Source organism: Lepidochelys olivacea (genome assembly GCF_965140295.1).
Source record: "Lepidochelys olivacea isolate rLepOli2 genome assembly, chromosome: 7".
NCBI lineage: Eukaryota > Metazoa > Chordata > Testudines > Cheloniidae > Lepidochelys > Lepidochelys olivacea.
In genome coordinates, this window is record NC_140417.1 from 113,255,452 (window position 1) to 113,282,954 (window position 27,503).

The following is a 27,503-nucleotide window of genomic DNA, read 5'->3' on the forward strand; positions in this document are numbered from 1 at the left end:
AATGCTGGAGTCTAAGATAAGACACAAAGTCCATCAATGTGAAAACTATGTGGAGGGGCAAAATTAGTTCTATTGTGTAGTAAATGTCTTAATATTTAAAACTGTTGTATGCAGTGTTATTGTAGCTGTGTCCGTCCCAGGATATTAGAGAGACAAGGTGGGTGAGATAATATCTTTTGACCTGAGGAAGAATTTCTGTATAGCTCAAAAGTTTTGTTTCTCTCAGCAACAGAAGTTGGTCCAAAAAAAGGTATCACCTTGTCTCTCTAATATCGTGGGACCAACACGGCTACAACACTGCATAGAACTAAATTATTAAAATAATGTAAAAAAGCTTAAAATTTGAAAAACTAAACATGACTAGAGATCATGAAAAAGAAATCTAAGGTGGATTGGTTTGCCATCAACTGAGCTTACTCTAAATTATACTTGTTCAAACCAGCATCTATTTTATTCTGTGAGTATGTAAAGGAAGACTCAATCTTCAGTAAACAGAGAAATTCAATATTAGCATGAACTGTTGCCAGATATCAACTTGTTGGCAGAATGACAGTTCTCAGTTCTCTCTGGAGCCTGAATTTCTCCTGTCTGGCTATCTATAATGAAATGACAGTGAGAGGAGGAGCCATATTAAATAATAGCTACTGTTAGTTAAAGTCTGTGTTAAAAATTCTTCAGTACCTCCATACATCCTCCAATATGATGACTGAGAATTCTTGAAGGAAATCTCCCTGTAGAAATTAAATTATACCATACTTAAAACTCTGGGACTGATAGTACAGCAATTGAGATGGTATATATACACAGAATTTAGTATTTGTCACTTAGCTTTTGAGCAACGTGGAAATTCTTATAAAACAGACTACTGAATCTTCTCAGAGTAATAGATGTCCCTTGACTAAGAAGAAATAAGATGCTGAATCTTTTCTCAGGAGTACATGGGGGACAAAACGGTCCAAGTAAAAATGCTAGAAGGATGGAATTAATTATTCTGTTAGGGACTGATTATTTTCTTAAGAAAACATTCATGTTGGCATCCATGGAACACAAGATGATGATAATATCACTGCAGCCTATATGCTTCAAAGGTAAACAAACTCATCCAGAATACCAGTCTGAAGATTGCCAATAGACATTTACAGTCCCTCAGGCATGACGACTGCAATCTGATGTCTAATTTTAAATGCATCTATGATCGAATTATTAGGTGGCAGGTCTTTTCTGTTCTTGTTGACAGTACGCAAGCCTCACATTTAAAATATTTCTCTAGAAGTAGTAGTGATTACTAACTCTTTTTCGACCTTTCACATATAAAAAGGTAAAACTGATCCTGTTGTCCACAAGTCATATTACACAACCTTTACATTGGTTGTCGTCTTAGAGTAAGAGCACAATTTGTGTCTCAGATTTTATATTATACTCCCATGTATCCTATTGCGCTGTTAAGGCAATTTTCTTGCTTCATAATTTCAACCAATGGGATAAATAACAAAAAATCCATTTTGCAGACAGTACTTCAGTACTGGAATGAAAGCATGCTTCCCTAACAGAAGAAATGGAACGTACAGTGTAATATTGTGCTTAACTAAACCATGTATTGTGAAGTAGTTATGTGGTTAAGAAAAGGTCCAATGAATTTGTTAGTAGATACATACTAGCAAATCTTTAAAAGTACACCTTCACAAGTGTCTACATATGTGTATCAAGGGTGTTTACTGAAGACAAAATTCCCAATTAAAAGTCTCTAATTAACATGCATCCTCATTTTACATGTGTAGCAATAAAGGAATGTACTATTGGTAATTCCGCTAGAATTGGATTAGCTTTCAAAATGTAAGACAGCTTTCAAAATCATGAACCCATGTAAATTGGCACATTTTGGCAATAGTAGCCTTCTCTGGTAGAATTCACAGTTCTCTTTTCTCTCTCTACAGGTACCTCTCCCTTAGCAGCATATATTTTCCACAGGCTACCAAGCTATGAGAGAATAGTACAGCAGGGTGGGAACCATATACAGCTGGCAATGCAGATTTATGCCTGCATAAGAAATATGTAACTTTTAGAGTGGGACTTTCAAAAGCACACTATATTGGCCTAATGCTTCTCCCACTGAAGTCTATGATAGAATATCCCATTGTCCCAGACACGGCAGGGAAAAAGGCAAGACACCAGGAACTGTGGTTTAACAAAGCCATAACTTCATTAACTTAACATCTGGGAAATTCTGGCAGTAACTCCTCCACTGCAGGTCAACATTCCTTCCATAAGCCATGCCACCAGGGGGAGGGCAGCCCTGAGCCCCTCCTTCCCCCTCCAAACTTTTAACCTGGTACTGGTACAATTTCTGGCACCACACTGCCCTCTCTTTGTACAAAGGTTGAGGGTATAGGGAAATGGGGTTGTGGCCCCTCACTGTAGTAGACATTAGGAGCCCTAGCTTCACATACCCCTAGCTTCTTTAAGGGATCACCTCCCCTAATCTTGATTGCAATTCTAGTTTATCAGGAATCCAGAACTCCCTATTAAGTGAGTGCCTACATTGGACACTTGCCAAGTTGGAACAACCAGAACTCATTGTGACCTAATTTACCCACTTGGTCCCTGGGCTGATAAGAGAAAGCCAAAAAAAAACCCACCACCACCCAGGCAATCTGGCAATGAGGGGAAAATTCCTTCCTAGCTCCCAAAAAGGCAACTAACGTGATGCCTACAGAAAGAGTCAAACTTAGTGCTACTCTAATTTCCAAAGTGTGCATGGATGTGTTGGGGACTGGGGTGCCCCAGACAAGGTCCATGGATTTTCTCTCTCCTACTGGCCCAAAAAAAGTCTCTCCACCTTAGAAGTAATTGAGAAAGTAGGGAGAGGGGGAGAGAAACTATTAACTTCAGTGATGCAGAGTTAGGCCGAAACAGAGCACTTCTGAAAATCCCACCCCTACTCTTTACAAATCCTCTAGTTATTAAATGTTGCATTTGTTATGATCTCTAATATTCGACAAAGAAAGGGAACGGACTTTCCTCCAAAAATCAATATATTACACAGAAATCAAAAATATTCAGAAATTCATGAAATAGAAAACATATTTCAATACAGAAATTAACACATTTTAATACAATTCCTACAAACTAAACTGTCATATTACACACAAAATGCAAATGAAATTGACTTTTTTATTCTGAAATACCATGACTATAGTTAAGAAAAACAGTTGAGTAATGAATAAACTAAATCTCAAGAAATATCGACTCTTAAAAAAATAAGTTGCCCATGTCATCAACATTTTAATTTGGACACAATATTAAGTACTTGAGGTATTACCTATTTAAAACAATTTAAATTCCCCCAAAAGATAGGAAAGTGACAGATAAATCGAAATTAGTTTCATGGAACAAATAGTTACAACATTACTTTAATATTTTGGCAAAGCACAAACCAACATTTCAAAAGAAAATTCTTATTTATTTAATACTCAGTTGGACAGTACTTGGACAGTAGGTGTATTTTGATTCAACAGCATGGCTACTGACAGTATATGTACAATCTATATCACATAACTCTTAGAAGAGAAGTAACAGAAACTTTTGAATTTTCCACCATTGTATTATACCAATTTTCCCATATTCTCTAACAAGCATGAATATGATCTAAAAACTTTTAGCAGCCAAGAAAACCATAGATAGGATATCTTGTTTTATATCTGCATTTAAAATGATCACTGTGGGATGTTATGAAATACACTATCATAAATCTCAGCACAAAGTAATATTTCCTGACATCACATCAATTACTTTTTACTGGATGAAAAATTACTCCATCAGAAAAATGTGCACCACCATTCTGGGACACTAGCTGATGTGTACCTAAGATACCTATTAAACATATTTTGTAGATTCTAGAGATTTCAGTTATTGACATAAAATGTAAATTAATTACTTTCATTAGAGACACAGTGATAGTTTTAACATTCTTCCTAGTCACATATGAAAGCACTTCACATTTGTTTTATTCTGTTTTTTTTTTAATTTTCAAATTCGCGGGTGAGTAATTGACTTAATATTTTAAAAATGTGGTTTTGCTACACCTCTCCTAAGAAATAATTTTACTTCACTATGCCCTACCCTTCCTAAGCAGTAAGGAAGGATCAGGAAAAAGCAATGTGACTTTTGTCAGATATTTTCTGCATCACGACATGGAGACATTAGAGAGAGACAAATGACTATAAAGACAAAAATGACAATTATATAACTCTCCTAACTTTGTACTGCGCTCAGCAGACCTTACATTGATGAATGACAGATGAATGGAGAAACAAAGTATTTTTTAAAGTGTCAGTTACCAAGTAAAGTTGTACAGTCTGTTATTAGCTCTTGTTATTTCCTCTGCCATCACAATGAAATGGCACAAAGGTTAGTGTGCTGGGATGGCAAGTGGAAGAGGAAATAAGAAACTTTGTCCTCCTTAGAACTCCCTTTGCTAGGCAAGTTACCAAGAGGTTACAGAATTTAAACTAAATGTTTTAGTTGATGTCATTCACAGAGCTTGCTTCACATTACAGAAGACCAATTATTACCTAAAAATGAGTATACCTGTCTCTCCATAATAATTAAGTATTAAGCCTCTATTCCAGTAGTTTTAAAAGCTTTTGAGGATTTCAGTAAATAAACAAAATGGTTGGGGTTTTTTTGGAATCTGACCTTTTAATTGAAAATAAAGTTGTCACATTGAAATGCATTCAAAAATAATAAAACACTGCTTGTCTATAGTTCTGGAAGACAGAATTTTGTTTTCAGGACCAGATATGTTAAGTCTTCTGTTTTGACCAGGAGAAGATTATTTTTAGCTGTCTTTTCCTGTTGGCCTTTCTCTGTAGGCTGTATATTTATGAATAAGCAAGGCCACTCTCCACCTAACCTCTATGATTAGGCTCCCAGCCAAGAGGACTCTGATATAGAGATGAAGTCTAGAGAGTATAGTTCTCCAATCCACCTGTGACCATAAACTCAGTACAGTGACTGCGATACTAGTCAATACTCTAACCATCTCTGCCTGACCACAGAGGCCTATAAACAGGAGTCCACAGCCAGGTCCAGAGTCCTCTTTTTCCAGCCAGGGAGTAGCAGGCAGAGGCAACCACAGTGTTCCCCCTACTATGTCTATCCAGACAGAAATGAACAGCCAGACACTAGGGTCTCAATCATCTAGGGGCCAGAAGCCCAGCCAGAACATCTATTTCCCCAAGCTACCCCTGAAAACACATTCACAACAGTCCTGGACATACCAGGGCAGATTCTAGACTGCATCTGGAATAATGGGCTCTCACAAACTGGTTACATCTCTGTGATTCTTTGCCCCAGACCTGGTTTAAATTAAAGCTCCTGCCAGCTGGCTAGCAACCCCACGGGACTAAATAGCAACTGTGGATGGCCAGAGCACAGTAGCTCTCCAACATGCCCCATGCACAAGCAACACTGACTTTCTAACCACAGAACACTCTCCCATGCTTAGGAGCTTGCATGTGGTTTCCACTCCCTTTTGCACCACTTGGTCAGCAAAAAACAAATGGAATGGGGCAGAGAATCTGTACATATTTTCCTCCAAAATGCCACTGTGGGCTTGATCCCCTCAAGCTGTTCTAGTATAACTATTCTGATTTGTTAGCTGTTCCACAAGTCTAAAATGCTGACAGCTGGAAAAAAATAAGAACACACAAGCCAGGTGTTAACCATGTAATGTGAACAAGCAGGGAACATGTGAACTGTTTCACCTAACAATTCAATTGATTCTAAGAAGTTCACCTGATCAGTAACAGTTTCAGAGCAGTTAGATCATAGAGATGATTGAGGATGACCCACGGAAATTACTATACAGCATGCTTCTTCTGCAGATGGGTTTGAGGCCTTTTCCTGGACACACCAGGAAAGACATCATGATATAGCAAGCCCACAAGACAACATATTAAAAAAAGATTGTACATAGGTTGCACAATACCTCAAAAGGAAAACACCTATGCATAAGACTAGATTTCTTTGATGGTACTGGCATGTGCTGCAGTGTCATTTATGTCTGAGTAAACACTAGAGGGTATGTCCACACTGCAATCAGGGGGTGTGACTGCAGCTTGATAGCTCAAGTAACAATTGCAGTGAAGCCACAGCAATACAGGCAGCCGTCTAGGCTAGCCCTGCCCACTTGGGAACCCTGGTACGTACTTGAGTAGCAGCTGCCCACGCTGCTGCAGCTTCACTGCTCTTACTACTCAAGGTAGCTATGATCTAGCTAGAGAAAAAACTAGCTCAGATATGTACCTGAGCTACAATCACACCTCTAGGTTGCATGGTAGACATACCCTGAGATCTATGTCTCATTCTGGTCTCTCACTGAACCAGCTTGGTACAGATGACCAATTAATTTTGTGTCTTGCACAAATTGGTGTTTGGATGGGTGCCACCTGGATAAGATTTCTGAAAAACAGGCCTGAGTTAATATTGGTAGGTTGGGAAAAAACAACTAGTAGGACTGGCAAAGGTGATATCAGTTCCCTTAATCAAGGGAGACTGCCCATCTTTTGTAACTCAGACTCTGCACTTGGGGATCTGACCTGATCCTCAGTTGCTTCTGGATATCGAAAAAGCTGTGGTGGCCAAGGATGCCTTTTATCATTATCTACTCTTGGCTAAGATTTTTCTTCCAGATTCACATTGTTATCCATCCTTCATCACCTCTCACTGGATTACAGCAATACACTCTATATGGGGCTGCATCTTAAGGCCATTCAAACACCAGCTATTGCAGAGTGTGGCTGCTTGCTTACCGAACAATGTGTGTCATCAGTAAGGCTAAGATGTTGTCATGGATATTTTTAGTAGAAGTCATGGATAGGTCACATGCAATAAAGAAAAATTCACAGAAGCTGTGACCAGTCTGTGACTTTTACTAAAAATATCGACACAAAACGGGGATCTGTGGGTCTCCACACCACCTGCCACAGAGCAGCTTCAGGGCAACAGGGATCTCCAGGGGCCCCCACCACGAGTTGGGTGTTGGAGTTCCAGGGTCCCTGCCCCCCACAGCTGGGAGCTGCAGGAGGACCCCTGCAGTAACTGGGAGCAGCGGGGGTACCCCTGCCGCCCACAGCAGCGGGGAGTTGTGGCGTCCCCACACCACCCACAGCTCTGGGGATCCCCCAGCTGCCTGTGGCAGCAGGGAGCTCTGGGGTTCCCCTGCCGCCGGGAGCTGCAGGGTTCCCCCACCACCTGCAGCTCCAGTGGCTCCCGCTGCCTGTGAGTGGAGGTACCCTGCAGTTCCCTACCGCTTCAGGATGAAGTCACAGATTCCATGACTTCCATGAGCTCAGTGACTATATCGTAGCCTTAGTCATCAGATGCTCTCCACATGCTACCAGGTTGCCGCCCTACATATGTCCTGAATTGGCACCTGTGTCAGAATGGTGGCAGAGGAGGCTTGAGACCTTGTAGAGTGCACCGTCAGATTAGCCAGGGGTGGAACATTCGCAAGTGTGTAGCATGTGTTGATACACAAAGTGATCAATGAGGAGATTCTCTGTGCTGAAACAGGGAGGCCTCTCATCCTTTCTGCAATAGCTGGGCGGATCTGCTGAATGGTTTGGTCCTTTGTAAACAGAACACCAGGGCACGCCATACATCTAAGGAGCAAAGCCATTGTTCCTCTCTGCTCGCATGTGGTTTAGTATAGAACACAGTCAGAAAAACTGATTGACTGCAATGGAACTGAGACACTACTTTCAGGAGAAACGAAAGGTGTGGGCATAGCTGAACTCATTGGGAGCACCAGATAGAGAATCTCTTCCATTTAACCAGGTAAGTTGCCCTGGGAGATGGTTTTCTATTGCCCATCAGGACTTCTTGGACTTGCTCTGAACAAGATTGCTCGTCTGGATTCAACCATGGAGCTTTCAGGCTATCAGGTGCAGTGATGGGAGCATTCATCCATAATCCCTGGATATTAAGCCTGCATGCAATGGGAGCTGGAGAGCCATCTCCACCGATATGGTCAGGAGAGAGAAGAACAAGTGCTGTCTGGCCCATGCCAGAGCTATGAGGATGACTTGGGCTCGGCCCTGTTTGATCTTCATCAGCACCTTGTGAATGAGTGGGATGGGTGGGAACACACGGTGCAGATTCTGAGTCCAAGGTAACAGGAATGAATCTCTGAAGGATCCCTGGCCATGGCACTTGAGGGCACAGAATGGTGACATTTCCTGTTGGATTGAATGGTGAACAGGTCTGCCAGGGGCGTCTCCACCTTCAGAAGAAATCTCTCCCAATATCTGGACAGAGAGACCACTCATGTGAGAAGAGAAAGACCTGCTGAGGCAATATTCCAGCCTATTCTGGACCCTGGGAAGATGGGAAGCTTCTAGCATGCTGTCGTGATCAACACAGAACATCCAAAGACTGTCCACTTCCTGACAGAGTGGAGAAAAACGTGCCCCCTCTCTGCTTGTTCATGTAAAACATGGCCGTTGTGTTGTCTAAGGACTAAGATAGATTTCCCTGCCATATGAGAGAGAAACGCACTGCCCTGAGCTCCCTGACATTGATATGCTACACTCTGATGCCCAGCAGGAGAAATTATTCCACTTTGCCTGGTAAGTCGCTCTGGAGGAGGGCTTTCTACTTTCCAAGAGAACCTGCTGTACCTGACTAGAGCAGGCCTGCTCCTCTGGGTTCAGCCACGCAACAGCCAAGCTGTGAGGTGGAGAGAGGGAAGGTTTGAGTGCAGGAGACAACCGTGATCCTGTGAGAGTAGGTCTGGGCAGCTGGGCCACAGAACAGCCATGGCCAGATGCTCGCACATGCAAAACCAACACTGGTGAGGCCAAACTGGGGCAATCAATGACTCGCGCCTTGGCCCTCTTGATTTTCGACAGGACTCTGCTGATAAGTGGAATCAGCTGGAATGCATACATCAGGTCTCACACCCATGACAGGAGAAAGACCTTGGAAAGGGCGCCCTTGCTGAGGCCTTGGAGAGAGCAGAACTGATGACACTATGTTCTGTCTGGTGGCAAATAGGTCCAACTGGGGAGCCCCCCACTTCTTGAAGAGTGCTTGGATGACCTCCAAGTAGAGCGACCATTTGTCGTGAGAGAAGGACCTACTGAGGCAAACCGACCACGGGTCCTAAAAGGTAGCCAGCCAGTCAGGCAGCGGCACAGACAGCTGCAGCGGCACAGGAGCTAGCAAACAGAGCTGTAAACAGGGGAGTCTGAGTGGGAGTTTCAAAAGGGAGTTTGTCTTGTGGTGCTTGTTTAGGGTTTGTTTTTGCTGTGGGTGGTGGTGTTTTGGTGTGGTTTGTGTTTCCCAGACTAACAGGATTTAGGTGGGAAGGCTATGACAGATACAGAGGCAGCAGTGGGAGTGACTCATGTCGTGGAAGACACAATGAAGATGACTGAATGTGGAAGCTGCGGTATGTACATGATCCTGGAGGGGATACCTGGTAAGAGTTTTGTCTGCATGAAATACCATCTGATAGAGCTGATGGAGGAAAAGATCCGAGGTTTGAAGATGCAGGTGGAAAGTCTGGCTGAGTTTAGGAAGGGGTTTGAGCAGATTATGGAGCAAAGACATGAGGTATCTGAAGGGAAAAGCTCAGACTTGCAGATGGAAGCAGAACTGGGGAATTCTGAGGGGAGACTGGGTGAGAAAAAGTGGTCAGTGGAAGCATGTGACTAAAAGAACCAGGCAGAGGAAAAGACGGGCTAGTGAAGGAGAAATAGAGCTCAAGAATAGGTTTGCAGAGTTGGAAAATGAGGAAGGGGCTCAGCAGGTAACCACTGAAGGTGGAAGGGCAAGGAAGAAGAGAAGAGTGGCTAGCCCTATAGGAAAAGGGGAAGAGTTAATGGAGACTACACCAAGTATGAGCCCCAGGAGGATACAGGATGGGTTGAAGAGGATTACAAGGGAGAACAGGAATGGAAAGAACTTGCAGCCAGAGGGAACAGGGGATAGACTGGAGAATAGCACCGTCACCAGGAAAAGGCAGGTCTATGTGATAGGGGACTCTTTACTGAGAAGAATAGACAGGCCTGTAACCAGAGCTGACCCAGAGAATAGAAGGGTATGCTGCCTTCCAGGTGCTAAGATACGAGATGTAGACCTGAGGTTGAAAAGGATCCTAAAGGGAGCAGGAAAGAATCCCTTAATTATCCTTCATGTGGGAACAAATGATATGGCTAGATTCTCGCTGGAAAGTATTAAGGGAGACAATGATATGGCTAGATTCTCGCTGGAAAGTATTAAGGGAGACTATGCTAGGCTGGGGAAGACGCTTAAGGAAATCGAGGCTCAGGTAATCTTTAGTGGGATTCTGCCTGTTCCTAGAGAAAGGAAACAAAGGTGTGACAAGATTATGACTATCAACAGATGGCTTCGGCAGTGGTGCTATAAGGAGGGCTTTGGGACGTATGGCCACTGGGAGGCATTCATGGACAGAGGACAGTTCTCTCAGGATGGACTTCATCTGAGTAGGGAAGGAAATAGACTTCTAGGATGGAGGCTGGCACAACTGATTAAGAGAGCTTTAAACTAGGAATTTCGGGGAGATGTCCACGTAATCTCCACGCCGGATTTTAGCATTGAGAGGGAAGAAAACGAAGTAGGAAAGGATACAGCCGTGGGTAGGAGAATGTATATAAGGAGGAAGGGCAGTGTGGATTCCAGTCTAATAGGTTATACTGGCTGTAGAATGACTGTGCCTAATAGGGCACAGAATGTGAGTGAGGCCAAACAGCAAAAATTAAGATGTTTGTACACCAGTGCGAGGAGCCTAGGTAACAAAATGGGAGGAACTAGAGTTACTGGTGCAGGAAGTGAAACCAGATATTATAGGGATAACAGAAACATGGTGGAATAGTAGTCATGACTGGACTACAGGTATTGAAGGGTATGTGCTGTTTAGGAAAGACTGAAATAAAGGTAAAGGTGGTGGAGTAGCATTGTATATCAATGATGAGGTAGAATGTAAAGAAATAAGAAGCGATGGCATGGTTAAGACAGAATCTGTCTGGGCAAAAATCACATTGGGGAAGAAAACTATTAGAGTCTCCCCTGGGATAGTGCTTGGGGTGTGCTATAAACCGCCAGGATCTAATTTGGATATGGATAGAGCCCTTTTTAATGTTTTTAATAAAGTAAATATTAATGGAAACTGTGTCATCATGGGAGACTAACTTCCCAGATATAGACTGGAGGACGAGTGCTAGTAATAATAGGGCTCAGATTTTCCTAGATGTGATAGCTGATGGATTCCTTCATCAAGTAGTTGCTGAACCAACTAGAGGGGAAGCCATTTTAGATTTGGTTTTGGTGAGTAGTGAGGACCTCATAGAAGAAATGGTTGCAGGGGATAATCTTGGTTCAAGTGATCATGAGCTAATTCAGTTCAAACTGAACGGAAGGATTAACAAAAATAAATCTGCAACTAGGGTTTTTGATTTCAAAAGGGCTGACTTTCAAAAATTAAGGAAATTAGTTAGGGAAGTGGATTGGACTGAAGCGCTTAAGGATCTAAAGGTAGAGGAGGCCTGGGATTATTTTAAATCAAAGCTGCAGAAGCTATCGAAAGCCTGCATCCCAAGAAAAGGGGAAAAATTCATAGGCAGGAGTTGTAGACCAAGCTGGATGAGCAAGCATCTCAGAGAGGTGATTAAGAAAAAGCAGAAAGCATACCAGGAGTGGAAGATAGGAGGGATCAGCAAGGAAAGCTACCTTATTGAGGTCAGAACATGTAGGGATAAAGTGAGACAGGCTAAAAGTCAAGTAGAGTTGGACCTTGCAAAGGGAATTAAAACCAACAGTAAAAGGTTCTATAGCCATAGAAAGAACAAAAAAACAAAGAAAGAAGAAGTGGGACCGCTAAACACCGAGGATGGAGTGGAGGTCATCTAGGCATGACCCAATAGCTAAACAAATACTTTGCCTCAGTCTTTAATAAGGCTACAGAGGATCTTAGGTAATGGTAGCATGACAAATGGGAATGAGGATATGGAGGTAGATATTACCATATCTGAGGTAGAAGCGAAACTCCAACAGATTAATGGGACTAAATCAGGGAGCCCAGATAATCTTCATCCAAGAATATTAAAGGAATTGGCAAATGAAATTGCAAGCCCATTAGCAAGAATTTTTAATGAATCTGTAAACTCAGGGGTTGTACTGTATGATTGGAGAATTGCTAACATAGTTCCTAGTTTTAAGAAAGGGAAAAAAAGGGATCTGGGTAACTACAGGCCTGTTAGCTTGACATCTGTAGTATGCAAGGTCTTGGAAAAAATTTTGAAGGAGAAGGTAGTTAAGGACATTGAGGTCAATGCTAAATGGGACAAAATACAACATGGTTTTACAAAAGGTAGATCGTGCCAAACCAACCTGATCTCCTTCTTTAACAGATTTTTTAGACAAAGGAAACACAGTGGATCTAATTTACCTCGATTTCAGTAAGGCGTTTGATACCGTGCCACATGGGGAATTATTAGTTAAATTGGAAAAGATGGGGATCAATATGAAAATTGAAAGGTGGACAAGGAATTGGTTAAAGGGGAGAGACTACAACGGGTCCTACTGAAAGGTGAACTGTCACGCTGGAGGGAGGTTACCAGTGGAGTTGCTCAAGGATCGGTTTTGGGACCAATCTTCTTTAATCTTTTTATTACTGACCTCGGCACAAAAAGTGAGTGTGCGCTAATAAAGTCTGCGGATGATACAAAGCTGGGAGGTATTGCCAATTTAGAGAAGGACAGGGATATCATACAGGAGGATCTGGATGACCTCGTAAACTGGAGTAATAGTAATAGGATGAAATTTAATAGTGAGAAGTGTAAGGTCATGCATTTAGGGATTAATAACAAGAATTGTAGTAATAAGATGGGGACGCATCAACTAGAAGTAACGGAAGAAGAGAAGGACCTTGGAGTATTGGTTGATCATAGGAGGACTATGAGCCGCCAATGTGATATGGCTGTGAAAAAGGCTAATGCGGTCTTGGGATGCATCAGGAGAGGTATTTCCAGTAGAGATAAGGAGGTGTTAGTACCTTTATACAAGGCACCGGTGAGACCTCACCTGGAATACTGTGTGCAGTTCTGGTCTCCCATGTTTAAGGAGGATGAATTCAAACTGGAACAGGTACAGAGAAGGGCTGCTAGGATGATCCGAGGAATGGAAAACTTGTCTTATGAAAGGAGACTCAAGGAGCTTGGCTTGTTTAGCCTAACTAAAAGAAGATTATGGGGAGATAGGATTGCTCTCTATAAATATATCAGAGGAATAAATACCAGAGAGGGAGGGGAATTATTTAAGCTCAGTACCAATGTGGACACAAGAACAAATGGATATAAACTGGTCATTGGGAAGTTTAGACTTGAAATTAGACAAAGGTTTCTAACCATCAGAGAAGTGAAGTTTTGGAATAGCCTTCCAAGGGAAGCAGTGGGGACAAAAGATCATAGAATCACAGAATCATAGAATATCAGGGTTGGAAGGGACCTCAGGAGGTGATCTAGTCCAACCCCCTGCTCAAAGCAGGACCAATCCCCAATTAAATCATCCCAGCCAGGGCTTTGTCAAGCCTGACCTTAAAAACTTCTAAGGAAGGAGATTCTACCACCTCCCTAGGTAATGCATTCCAGTGTTTCACCAGTGAAAAAGTTTTTCCTAATATCCAACCTAAACCTCCCCCACTGCAACTTGAGACCATTACTCCTTGTCCTGTCCTCTTCTACCACTGACAATAGTCTAGAACCATCCTCTCTGGAACCACCTCTCAGGTAGTTGAAAGCAGCTATCAAATCCCCCCTCATTCTTCTCTTCTGCAGACTAAACAATCCCAGTTCCCTCAGCCTCTCCTCATAACTCATGTGTTCCAGACCCCTAATCATTTTTGTTGCCCTTCGCTGGACTCTCTCCAATTTATCCACATCCTTCTTGTAGTGTGGGGCCCAAAACTGGACACAGTACTCCAGATGAGGCCTCACCAATGTTGAATAGAGGGGGACGATCACGTCCCTCGATCTGCTCGCTATGCCCCTACTTATACATCCCAAAATGCCATTGGCCTTCTTGGCAACAAGGGCACACTGCTGACTCATATCCAGCTTCTCGTCCACTGTCACCCCTAGGTCCTTTTCCGCAGAACTGCCTAGCCATTCGGTCCCTAGTCTATAGATCTATCTGGCTTTAAGATTAAACTTGATAAGTTTATGGAGGAGATGGTATGATGGATAACATGGTTTTGGTAATTAAATATTCATGGTAAATAGGCCCAATAGCCTGTGATGGGATATTAGATGGGGTGGGATCGGAGTTACCCGGGAAAGAATTTTCTGTAGTATCTGGCTGGTGAATCTTAGCGATATTTGCGGTCAGAAAGGAATTTTCCACCAGAGCAGATTGGAAGAGGCCCTGGAGGTTTTTCGCCTTCCTCTGTAGCATGGGACACGGGTCACTTGCTGGAGGATTCTCTGCTCCTTGAAGTCTTTAAGCTACGATTTGAGGACTTCAATAGCTCAGACATAGGTGAGAGGTTTTTTGCAGGAGTGGGTGGGTGAAATTCTGTGGCCTGCGTTGTGCAGGAGGTCAGACTAGATGATCATAGTGGTCCCTTCTGACCTTAGTATCTATGAATCTATGACAGCATGTTTCGGACACCAGGGAGATGCAAAGCTTCCAGGTGGATCATGTGCTGGATGCAAAAGTCCCATAGGCAGAGTGCTTCCTGACAGAGCGGTCAAGCTCACTTCCCCTTGCCTGTTGACATACAACATCGAGGCCTGGAGCAGCTCTTGATGAGCCAGTCATCGAGGTATGAGTAAACCTCAATATCCTGATGTCTGAGGTAAGCCGCCACCACCAACATGCATTTGGTAAACACCCTCAGCACTGTTCCTTGGCCGAAAGGGGGCATTGCAAACTGGTAGTGGGTGGTCCCCACCATGAAACGTAGAAAACATGTGTGTCCATGGAATATTGATATATGTATGTGTCCTTCAGATCAATGGCGGTGTACTAGTCTACCGGATCCAGAGAAGAAATGATGGAGGCCAGGGAGACCATGCAAAACTTCAACTTCTTGTGATATTTGTTGAGGTTTTGCAGGTCTAGGATAGGCTGTAGACTCTCCTTGGCCTTTGGGATTAAAAAACAGTGAGAGTAAAACCCCTTGCCCCTTAAAGGCAGTGCAATTTCCTCCACAGCTCCCATCTGCAGAAGGCCTTGCACCTCCTGAGCGAGAAGACTCTTGTGAGAGGGGTCCCTGAAGAGGGACAGGGACGGGGACAGGGGGATGTGAGAGGAGGACCTGAGAGGGGGACAAAAGTAAACTGCAGGGTATACCCCTCTGCCACAGTGCTGAGGGCCCATCGGTCCAACGTTATACAAGCCCAGGCAGGCAGGAGGGGGACAGGTGGTTAGAAAGTAACTGGGGAGTAGGATCAAGGACACAGGCTGGAAGGTCAGCCTGGAGCACACCTCAAAATGTGCACACCCCACTTATCAACCTGTTGGCTATGGGTGGAGCTCGAATGAGCATAGGATGCTGGCTGGTAACCTTGCCGGCACTCAGCCATTGACCGTTTTATGGAAGGGCTCAGGCTGAGGTTGGCTTCCAAACATCTTGGTCTGTTGCAGCTTAAACCGCGCCCCCAGGATGTACAGGCCCAGTGTGCCCAGGGTTGCCCATAAGTTTTTCAGACCATGTAATTTAGTGTCTGTTTGCTCAGAGAACAGTGCCAAGCCATCAAATGGGAGGGTTCTGAATGGACTGCTGAACCTCCGTTGAAAGGCCCGATGACAGTAACCAGAACACCCACCTCATGGAGATGGCAGAGGCCAGGGTTCAGGCGCCGAGCCCGCTGCATCTGAGGCTGCTTGGAGGGCTACCCTTGCCACTGCCTTACCCTCATCAAGGATAGCTAGGAATTCCTTCCTGGGTTCCTCTGGCAGCGAGTCAGAGAACTTGGCCATAGACTGCCAGATATTAAAATCACAGCAGCCAAGTAAAGGCTGGTGGTTGGCCACCTGGGAGCTGGAGGCTGGAAGTCGAATAAATGTTTCTTCCAAAGAGATTGAGCCTGTTTGCCTCTGTTTTTGGGCATTGCACCTGGCCCTGTCTGTCATGCTCATTGACTGTGGACACAACCAGTGAGGTTGGGGCAGGATCAGTGTACAAATATTCATACCCCTCAGCGGGGACATAGTATTTACACTCTGCAGGCTTGGAGGGGGCGGTGGGAAGAGAGAGAGGAGGGATGAAGGCATCTGCCACACAGTTTTAGTGATTTTTGCCACTTCCTTATGTACAGTCAATGCCACTTAAAACATCAAAGAGGGAGTCTGAGGGCTCCGCCAACTCCTCCGCTTCCAGCCCCAGGTTTGAGGCGACCCTCTTTCAGACCTCTTGGTGAGCCTTGGCATCATCCTGGGGAACTGGGTGAGAGGGCTCAGTTATCGCCTTATCAGGAGAAGATGAGGAGGCGGATATTGGAGGGTCTGTCACCTCTGCCACCTCCACCATGGTGGCCTCACTCAAGGCTGGGTGTCCCTGAGAAGCCCGATCTAAGTCTGCATCCGAGTCGGGGGCAGGCAGGAGACTGTTGCCGAATGTTTGTCAGATGTCCCCAAGGCTAACCTATACCCCCGCAATGGATGGGGAAATCCCCCAGGAGTTCCAGAGTTGCTGGGGGAAGGCCACTGGCCCTGACGCCATGCGGTCCTGTGGGGAATGCCAGTGCCCCTGGCCCACGAGCAGGCTCTCATCCTCTTGTCGGAGCCTGAAGAGGGATACACATGTCTGGGGGACCAGGACGATGCCGAGGCCATCTGGCTAACCCAATCCTGTCGATGCCGATCCAGACCTCCACTGAGGATCTGAACAAGGGTGATGACTCTCGATGCTGTGATCCTGGTGGTCAGCAGCGGTGTTTGGCAGATCAGTGATCTACGCCTGCCGCTTAGTGAGCAGTGCCACTCTGTCGAGCAGGACCGGAAGCAAGTAGACCGCCGTGTTAGGGATCAATGATGTGTCTGTGGCGAACCGTATCGACAGTCTGGCGACCGGTGGTAGGGCTCTGGGGACCAGCAACTCGATCTGCTGGAGCAGTGCCATGCACTGGGAGAGCAGTTCGGGCACTCACAGTACTGGGGCTGCGAGGACAGGTGCTGCCCTTCTGCAGGTCTGTGCCAGCCCACTGGTGATCGCCACCTCGAGCCCAAGGAGCGCTGCCTGGAGTCCGGGGATAGTCCAGGGACAGACAGACACTGGGAACTCGGGCCAACGAGCCGACCCATGTCCAGGGCCTGGTGGGTCTATTTATAGCGCACACTAGAGAGAGAACCACTAATGGAATAGATTGCCTGTGCAACCAGTGTTTCAGCAACTGTCATGGGAGGTAAGAAGGAACTGAAAGAGAACAGGGTCGTCAGGCCCCTACACTGACACTATGAGCGTGCAACGCCAGAGGGACTAGAACCGACCCAACAAGATATTGCTCAGGGAAACATTTCCGGCAATTGTTCTTGGGGAACACAAATATCTACATTGGAATGGACATGTGCAAGCACTCAGAGAACTAAAATTTGAATTGCACATATTTTAAATATATAGAAAGGAATAAAAAACAAAAACTAAATAAAAATGTACTAACTACATATTATCTGCTTTTAGGCCTCCTAGAAATGATTACCAAAACACTATTATGCTAATCAACTAATAAGAATATAACAATCAATTGAATTTTGAAAAATCTCAGCCTTTAATACCAAGAAACAAATTCCATCAATGATTGAGGTCTACTGAATTGAAGAAAAACTTTGAATAAATCAGTTGTGTGCCAATAAGAGATTTTTCTAACCTCTGTACAGTATGTGTATGATGGTTCATTTTATCTAGCTCTCAATCACTTCTGAGATACTGTACAGATCAAAATGAAACCAGCTTGTGGATGTACAGGAAGTAACCGAAAGATGTACAGAATTAAACCATGTGACCTGTGGTAATATCTTGCTATCAGAGGCTAACAGAACAGTGAGAAAAGACCTTTGAAGCATTACGTAAGTGTTCTGGAGTAAATTATAATAGCCTACACAAGTGCATGCATACATCTAATGGCCACAATGAACCAGCTGATAAATTAATTTTGCCTAAGTGGTCTTAAAGCAAATACAGAAACTATTTACTCCTTTGTAATTCTAGGAACAGCTCCTGATCAAATCAGTGAAACCATATTTGAATGGCTATACAGTCTCAACATCAATACCAACAAGTTAAAACAAAGCAATCAAGAGAATTTGCTCTCTTTGATAAAACCTTAGCTGTTAAATTAATATAATCTGGAGTGGGGAGAGTAAATTTAGTGTTTCTGCAAGTATCAAATTGACTGGCTTGAATACTGAAGTTCTTTGTCTACACAAAGAGCAATACCACTATAATCATTCTTACATCACCCTACCCATGTGATTCATCCTTGTTCCGGATAGATCATTCCTTCAGAATTTAATCTTAATTCATTCTTTGGTTGTCTTGAAGCTGCCAACAGTAGTGCCAATTATGATGGCAAATTTTGTAATGTGACTACCAGATCACTAGAAATCGAAGTCATATCACCAACCACATTCATTTTCTGTGAAACTGCATTTTACTGCATGCCTAGGGGTATGCAAGAAAAGATGGTATTGTCTAACTTTATCCCCTTATTCATCATTTAGCAAAGATATGCACATTTATTTCTCTCATGTCAGAAACTATTCCGTCAAGGCCCTTAATTTTTCTTCTATGAATTCCTTCCAAATTTGCTGATTTCCTTCTATTATTGAGGTGTTTGGAACTATGTGCAGTCTTCTTCATGGTGGTGCATCAATGTCATGCAGAGAGGGGCAAACAACTTCCTAATAGCCAGTTTGGTCATGAGAAGAGGTGTTTAAAATAATGTCATGTAATGCTTTAGATGGGTCTAAAAGCAAGAATGCTTCCATGCTTTCCTGTCTATAAATGCATAAAAATGTCTAGGGCACTTTATATAACTATACACCAGTGGGAATCTTCTGATCTTTTTACCTCCAGAATAAAAAATTTCAGTACTTCAACTTTAACTAAAGTAGCTTTTAAAGGAATGGCACAGTAAGTTATTTCATTCTCCACACAGTCAATTATATAGCTTCAATTTACTTTGCAGCACAATCCGGCTACACTGGGTCCTATGCTCTCACTTTGTTCTGGAGTGAGACTTTAAAATCTCAGGAGTTCAAGTTTAAATCTTAATCTAATTACTTCTCTTTGTGGATATTTTTGTTCTTAAATAAAAAGTGTTATACAATGACTAGTCCACAGCTCAAAGCTGCCACCTCTAGGTACTATATGATGCTCTTCTGCAATACATTATGTTCCTGTTGTTCAATTTCTTGAAGATCTCAAAAGGTAAATCATCAAAATTTGTCCTAGAAAGACTTTTAAAAATCTGTACATTTTGAATATAGTTCAACTGAAATTCTTTCATCTTACTCACATGTGAATACTCATTTGGCCCATACTACTTTCACAATTCATGGAACAACAATCGATTATTTAATAATCTGTTTTATACTGCTGGTCTTGTATGTTCACTAATTGCAGATTTGGTTTCACTGAATAATACTTTTCAGATGTGGGCCTACAGCTCTCATTATCATCATCATCACGAGCTGTATGTCCACACTAAGGTTGAAATAGATCCCTATGTTATCAACAAGTTCCTTTTATTACAATAATTACTGCTTTTTTAAAATTTTCTACATATTGCCGGTAAAAACATTTAAAACAGACGCAGATTACTCTGAAACATCCTAAGAAAAGTATTTGTAGAGTGAAATTTAGAAGCTTTAAATTATTTGTTTAAGCATTTATTAAATCACTATTACTAGAGTGGTCACTATCTAAAAAATTCACATTGTCCAACAGCAGTGATGACAGGAGATAATGGTTCAGAAGTTTTGACTTTAATAAAAATTTAAAAGACATTTACTGAAGTTGTCTTATGTCAACTGAACTGGAAACCCTTTTTTATATCAGGGCCTAAAGTCAAGGTTCTGTGTTTCTCCTGCAAGAGCCAATGAGATTACTAACATTTAAAGCTACCTAAAGAATTACACTGCATTCCCTGAATGCCTTACGGTGCTTTAAAAGTTGGAGATGTCTCGAACTATAGCCCAAGAAAAACTGATTTTAAAAATTGCGTTTAATTATAAACATCAAACTCCACATCTGTGTTCTGTTAATGTAAACAGGCTTTTTAATTTAAAAAAGTCTTTGAATTTACCTTCAAGAAAGTAGCACAACAGCTTTTACCTCCAGGACTTATTTCAGTTTTTCCAGAGATTCTGCCACAGCAGCAAGACTGACCGTTCAGTTTACCTTATAGTATATGATACAACTGTACTACAATTTTTGTTTTGTAATACAGCTATGTCCCTGCACGTGCTAACAAGACGATAGTGAAATCGAAATAAGTAAATGAACAAAAAAGTGTACTTCTCATGTCAACAGTTCAAATTGCACAAAACCATAAGCTCCTATTCTGTACTATTTTACTCAGTCTCAGTTTTCTGAGCTCATGGTCAGCTTGAAAACTGAGTTACCATCTACATTAAGAAATGGTACAATAATCTTTCTAAGTAAGGACTGAAGAAGCTTATGGCACGAGTGTAAAACTAGAAATGAAATTATCCTCACAATTTTAAATTTATGGCTCATCACATTTTCAATTTGAGACTGCCATTTGCACAATACATGATCATTAACTTTGTGCACAAAAGAACAAAAGAAATATTAAAAGTATCCCAACCTGATATAAAGCAAGACTGTGTCCATATCTCTGCAGAGGTCCTTTTGATACAGGTACTACATTCCATATGTTACTGTCTAAATTATAGCTAAAAGATAAACAGAAAAGTAAATATTTTATTATCTCGAACAAAATGCTGGGTTTGCACATTTCTGAACACATGTAATTTTCTTGCATTATACGTACTAGACATAAAATGCCTATTTTTCTGAATGTTTTGTCTTATTCTGGGCTTCAATATTCCAGTATGGAATTGTGAAAAATCAGAAAAATGTAATTTTATAGGCATATATTACAAATAAAATTATGATTACAAGGCCCATTTGGCAAACTCTGCATTTCATGATTCATATCCAGTTTATAAATGCGTACAAATACAATAGTATGTTTACAGTGTTATTACAATAGTTAACATATGGTTTAAAACATACAGCATGTCTTTCAAAAAAGAAGGTGTGTCATAAATATAAAGGGAAGGGTAAACACCTTTAAAATCCCTCCTGGCCAGAGGAAAAACCCTTTCACCTGTAAAGGGTTAAGAAGCTAGGATAATCTCACTAGCACCTGACCAAAATGACCAATGAGGAGACAAGATACTTTCAAAAGCTGGAGGGGGGGGGAAACAAAGGCTCTCTCTGTCTGGGTGATGGTTTTGCTGGGAACAGATCAGGAATGGAGTCTTAGAACTTAGTAAGTAATCTAGCTAGATATGCGTTAGATTCTGTTTGTTTAAATGGCTGAGAAAATAAGCTGTGCTGAATGGAATGTATATTCCTGTTTTTGTGTCTTTTTGTAACTTAACGTTTTGCCTAGAGGGATTCTCTATGTTTTGAACCTAATTACCCTGTAAGGTATTTACCATCCTGATTTTACAGAGGTGATTCTTTTACTTTTTCTTCTATTAAAATTCTTCTTCTAAGAACCTGATTGCTTTTTTCATTGTTCTTGAGATCCAAGGGTTTGGGTCTGTGTTCACCTATGCAAATTGGTGAAGATTTTTATCAAGCCTTCCCCAAGAACAGGGGTGTAGGGTTTGAGGAGGATTTGTGGGGGAAAAGGCCAAGCAGGCTCTTTCCCGGTTATATATCTGATAGACGCTTGGTGGTGGCAGCGATAAAGTCCAAGGGCAAAAGGTAAAATAGTTTGTACCTTGGGGAAGTTTTAACCTAAGCTGGTAAAAATAAGCTCAGGGGGTTTTTATGCAGGTCCCCACATCTGTACCCTAGAGTTCAGAGTTGGGAAGGAACATGGACAATGTGCAATGAGACTTCATTCTTTGCTTCAATCCAAAAAAGAAGTTACCTGAAATCATAGTTCCTTTCCTCATTTTACCATCCATGCCTGAACTTAATGCAACCTAAAACTGATGTGCAGTGCTGATGTGCACTGTTAAATAGCTATGGTATGCTACCTTAGAGGTATTTTAGTAATGGAGTGAAGCAATTACTTTGTATATATCATGTCAGATTCTACGGTCCAGCCAATAAACCATGGGGAAGGAGGGAGACACTTAGGACAAAAGCAGCTTTAAGCCACTTAGCTTTCCAGCTTCTCTCCTAATAGCGACGATATAAAATTGTACCAGATGCTAAAGGACCAGCTTTAGGCCTACTTTGTGCAAACAGAGCAGTAGAAAACAGTCACATCACACTGAAATATTGGGCCTATAGTTTGTTAAATGCTTTGGGATGAACATTGCTATATGTATACTACATTTTTATTCAATTTTCCAAATTCCTTTAATATACTGATTTTGTCAAGAAAATTCCTCTATCTTGCTCAAACAGCTTTCATTTATTTCAAGAAACCCTGAACCATTGTTTTAAGCATATATCTCTTGCCAAGACAGGTGAATAAAGTTATCATTTGATTCTAATTAGCACTCCCATCAGTTGCTAAGTAGTCCTTCCTTCCTGCCTGTGAAAACAGCCAAGAAATCATTTCCACTATCACCTTTGGAACCAAAATCCTCTTATTATTTCAAGCAAACATCAGCATCAAAAGGAACTAGCATCGGAAAAGTGTTAAGTTTTTACACATGCAGCCTTGTGATCTTGGTAAAGTCATTCTTGGTAAAACCGAATTACATGACACAAATATTCTAATTTAAACATTTTAAGTACCAGTACTGAAAAAACAAAAGGGACAAATTCTTCTCTGAGCGACGTAGGCACAAACAGAGAATAACCTTATCGACTTTAATTATTTCCAATATATACTGAGGTAACTCACAGCAGAATTTGGCCCACAGTATTTAACTTTAGTCCTAGAAACACATTGTTCCCCTTAGTTCTTTAATCTCTCTTTTTCATGCACTTCCTCCACCACCAACACTCTGTCTCATCGAACCTTGCACAGTATTCAAGGTAGAAGCGGTAACAGAAGAAAGATACAATTGAGTTGGTCCTACTAGGGATGTAGGATGGCATCGCTGAGGGCTGGTGGCTGAGGGCTCCCCTGGAGCAGTATGTTATGCATTTGCTGATCACTTGTGTCAAGGTTCCTTCCCCACTCTGAACTCTAGGGTACAGATGTGGGGACCTGCATGAAAACCCCCCCTTAAGCTTCTTCTTACCAGATTAGGTTAAAAACTTCCCCAAGGTACAAACCTTGCCTTGTCCTTGAAAAGTATGCTGCCACCACCAGGCGTTTTAACTAAGGAACAGGGAAAGAGACCACTTGGAGACGTCTTCCCCCAAAATATCCCTCTAAGCCCTACACCCCCTTTCCTGGAGAAGGCTTGATAAGAATCCTCACCAATTTGTACAGGTGAACCCAGTCTGAAGCCCTTAGATCCTAAGAACAATGAAAAACCAATCAGGTTCTTAAAAGAAGAATTTTAATTGAAGAAAAGGTAAAAGAATCACCTCTGTAAAATCAGGATGGTAAATACCTTACATGGTAATCAGATTCAAAACATAGAGAATCCCTCTAGGCAAAACGTTAAGTTACAAAAAGACTCAAAAACAGGAATATACATTCCCTCCAGCACAGCTTATTTTACCAGCCATTAAACAAAAGAAAATCTAACGCATTTTCTAACTAGACTACTTACTAACTTAACAGGAGTTGGAAGGCTGCATTCCTGATCTGTTCCCGGCAAAAGCATCACACAGACAGACAGACCCCTTTGTTCCCCCCCTCCTCCAGATTTGAAAGTATCTTGTCTCCTCACTGGTCATTTTGGGTCAGGTGCCAGCGAGGTTACAGGTGAAAGGGTTTTGCCTCTGGCCAGGAGGGATTTTATAGCACTGTATACAGAAAGGTGGTTACCCTTCTCTTTATATTTATGACAACTTGCAAAGTGAATAAATCTCTGGCAGGAGTCCCCCACTGAGTGAAGATGTCATGTACTACCAAATTGTGAAGTTCCCAATCCTGGTCGATCACAAAATGTCTGAGCAAGTCTGAGAATACATGCTGCATCCCAGGAACATAGGCTGCAGACAAGAGTATCTGGTCGTTAAAGTAACAATTCCAGAGATTGATCACCTCTGCACGTAATGCAGATTAACTCGTCCCTCCCTGTCTGTTGATATAAAAAACAATGGTGGTGTTGTCAGATGTAGTCAGGCATTGTGGCCTCCCTTCGAGCCAGAGGAGGAGGGAGCACTCTCTCCGCATAGTTGGGCAGAGTCCGGTCAGGCCCAGCCCTCCCACCAGAAGTTGAGAGGCGGGGTAGGAGGTACAAAAGGCGGAGCTCCTAGCCCAGTGGAGGCTGAGCCAGGGAAGAAAACAGATGCATCCGGTTTGCTGCTGCCCGCCGACCCTGCAGCCGAGCCACGTGACAGCCTGGACCTGGAGAGGCCCGAAGCTGAGGAGGAGCTGGAGCTGGTTGGACTACCAGCAGCCTAATACCCAGACGAACTGGAGACCACAGAGCTGAATCTGGAACTCTGGTAGAAAGTAGCCCAGGGGTTTAGTATGATGGTGCTGTGGCTTAACAGCTCGCCAGCGTGTTGTGGGAGGATCCCTGCTGACCCGGTGGTGGGACACCCTGCCACTCTTAGGGCCCTGGGTTGGAATGCAGTTGAGTTGGGCGGGCCTGCATTCCCCTACCCCTGCCACCCCTAGGGTGGCAATGTCCCCACCATAGGCCATGTGGCAGCACTCCCCTGCCTCAGGTATTAGCGCTATAGACTGCTTGCTAATGATCCCCTGCCTAAGGGTTAGCGCTATAGACTGCTTACCAGTTCTACCCTGCCTAGGGCCTCTTGACCATTTGGAATTTACCCTGTCACAAAGGCCAGGACCCTGCACCTACTCTGCTAATTCCTCCAACAGTAGGCCACGATCCTGGTGACATACTGAGGTGGGGTAACCTCCCTCCGAGCCAGAGGGGAGGGCCGACTGTGCCCCTACTATATCAGACATCATAAGAACATGATGCAAGTGGATGAAGGAAAGAAAGGATCGGCATGCTTTTCTTACAATTCAAAGTTCCAGGATGTTTATGTGCATCCTGGATTCGCTGGGAGTCCATGCTCCTTGAGCCAGGTGGTTGTCAATGTGAACCCGTCCTCCCCCCAACCCACCAAAGATTCATCAGCGATAATCGTCTTCTCTTGGGAGAAAGGAAGAAAAGGAACCTCTAAACAAATGTGACGTGCACCTGCCTACCATTAGAGGGATGATATCACCTTGTCAGGGACTATCAGCATGGAAACCATGGAGTGGCGGTTCGGCAAGTAAACGGGCTGGAGCCATGTCTGGAAGCAGCAAAGGTGAAGTCATGCAAAGGGCATCACGTAGGTACATGAAGCCATGTGGCTGAGGAGGGACAGGCAAATCCTGGCTGGTACATATGGATAGTTCATGATGTGAGTTATGATGTTGCTCATCGCCTGGAACCTGTCTGCTGGTAAGTAAACTCATGCTGTGACTGAACTTATAGTAGCTTCTGTGAAGTCCAAAGACTGTGTGGGGTCTAGGATAGATTTCTAGACATTGATGCTGACTCTGAGGGAAGAAAGAAGGTTGAGTAACATGGAGGTTGACACCTGGGATTCTTGTCTGGGCCTTACGAGTAGGAGCCAGTCATCAAAATATGGAAACATGAAGACACCATAACATCTGACATAGGCCACTATGACGGAAATCACTTTGATGAATACTCTGGGAGTGGTGGCTATACTGAATGAGAGCACTCTGTACTAGAAACTATGGGTACCCAAAGTGAATCTCAAGAAATGTCTGTGGGGCAGATAAATGTTATGTGAAAGTAAGTGTCCTTCATATCAAGAGCCGTATACTACATGCCCTTCTGTAGGGGTGGAATTATCACTACCAGTGTGACCCTATGAATCTTGAGCTTGTGGATGAAGCAACTGAGGTGCCAGAGATTGAGGACTGGCCCACCATTTCTTCTTACAGGAAGTAAGTTAAGTAGAATCCTGTTCCCTGATATTCTGGGGGAACATGTTCTATTGCTCCCCTTTAAAAGGAGGAGTGCACCTCTTGGGTGAGAATGCTGTTGTGCGAGTGGTCCCTGAAGGGGTCAGGGAGGGGGGCTTTGGAAGAGGTAGCATGATAAACTCGATCGTATCCCAATGGTGGATGACGTTCAACACCCATCTGTCCATTGTTATTGTACTCCAAGCATGGCAAAAGAGGAGGGCTGTGAGGTGGTAGGTATAGCGGTTGGTGGCTCTCAGGCTCTAATCAGAAATATCTTGGCTGGAGGCTGCAGCTGTGACATCAAAACCTGTGGGGGGGGGGGCGGGCCCTGGGAGGCAAGACCTCTGTGTCTTTTGATGTTTCCTCAGAGGCTCATAAGGTCTCCGAGTAGAATTGAGGAGACCTGTAGCACTGAGTTAGTGGTTGGCAGTGGAATTTTCACTTCAGGAGTGTAGATGATGCCCAGCAAGCGAAGGGTAGCCCTGGAATCCTTGAGCGTATGCAGCAATTCATCCATCTTCTGGTTAAAAAGATGGTATTCACTGAAAGGAAGGTCTTCAATAGTGTTCTGTACCTCCCTAGGGAAACCAGAAGAATAGAGCCAAGACTACCTACACGACTGTGGCTGTAGACATGGCCCTGGAGGAGGAATCTGCTGCATCCACCACCAATTGGAGAGCTGTTCTGGCCACCAGCTTCCCTTCTTCAGTATGCCCCTGGAAATGAGCCCAATGTGTTGTGGCAGGCTATCAGTAAATTCCTTGAATTTACTGTAACTGAGGAAGCCATATTTGGCTAGTAAGGCCTAATAATTCACAGTCCTGAATTGCAGGCTAGAAGAAGAAAATACCTTGTCTCTCGAAAGGTCCAGATGTTTGCCCTCTTCCTCAGCTGTCGTGGATCGAGGATGTTGTTGTTTGGCCCATTCAGTCTCAGCCTGCATTACTAAGAAGTTTGGAGGAGGGTGAGAAAAAAGGAACTCAGAACTCTTCGTGGAATGTAGTAGCACTTTTCAGCCCCTTTAGGGGTAGCTGTGAATGCAGCAGGGATGTGCCACACTGTGCTAGAAGGCTCCAGAATAGCTTTCTTAATTGGTAATGAAATTCTCACCAGTCCCAAGGTGTGGAGGAAATATCTAGCAGTTTGTGATGGAGAGCTCTTGAATTTCTTCCTTGGGAATTTGGAGATCCCCTCTGACAATCCACAGCAGTTGAAATTTTCTGTAGTCATCCGGTGGGGAAAGGGATGCTG

At 43.2% G+C, this 27,503-nt stretch overlaps 1 protein-coding gene across 7 annotated transcripts in view; it reads right to left on the minus strand.

The window, feature by feature from the left end:
- ATRNL1 (attractin like 1) overlaps positions 1 to 27,503 on the minus strand; it is a 1,099,511-nt gene that overhangs the window by 936,690 nt on the left and 135,318 nt on the right. For all 7 annotated transcript variants that reach the window (XM_084633632.1, XM_084633634.1, XM_084633633.1 and 4 more), the window contains exon 8: positions 20,856 to 20,943. In XM_084633632.1, the coding sequence (XP_084489758.1) occupies positions 20,856 to 20,943 (88 nt within the window). The remainder of the gene's footprint in view (positions 1 to 20,855; positions 20,944 to 27,503) is intronic.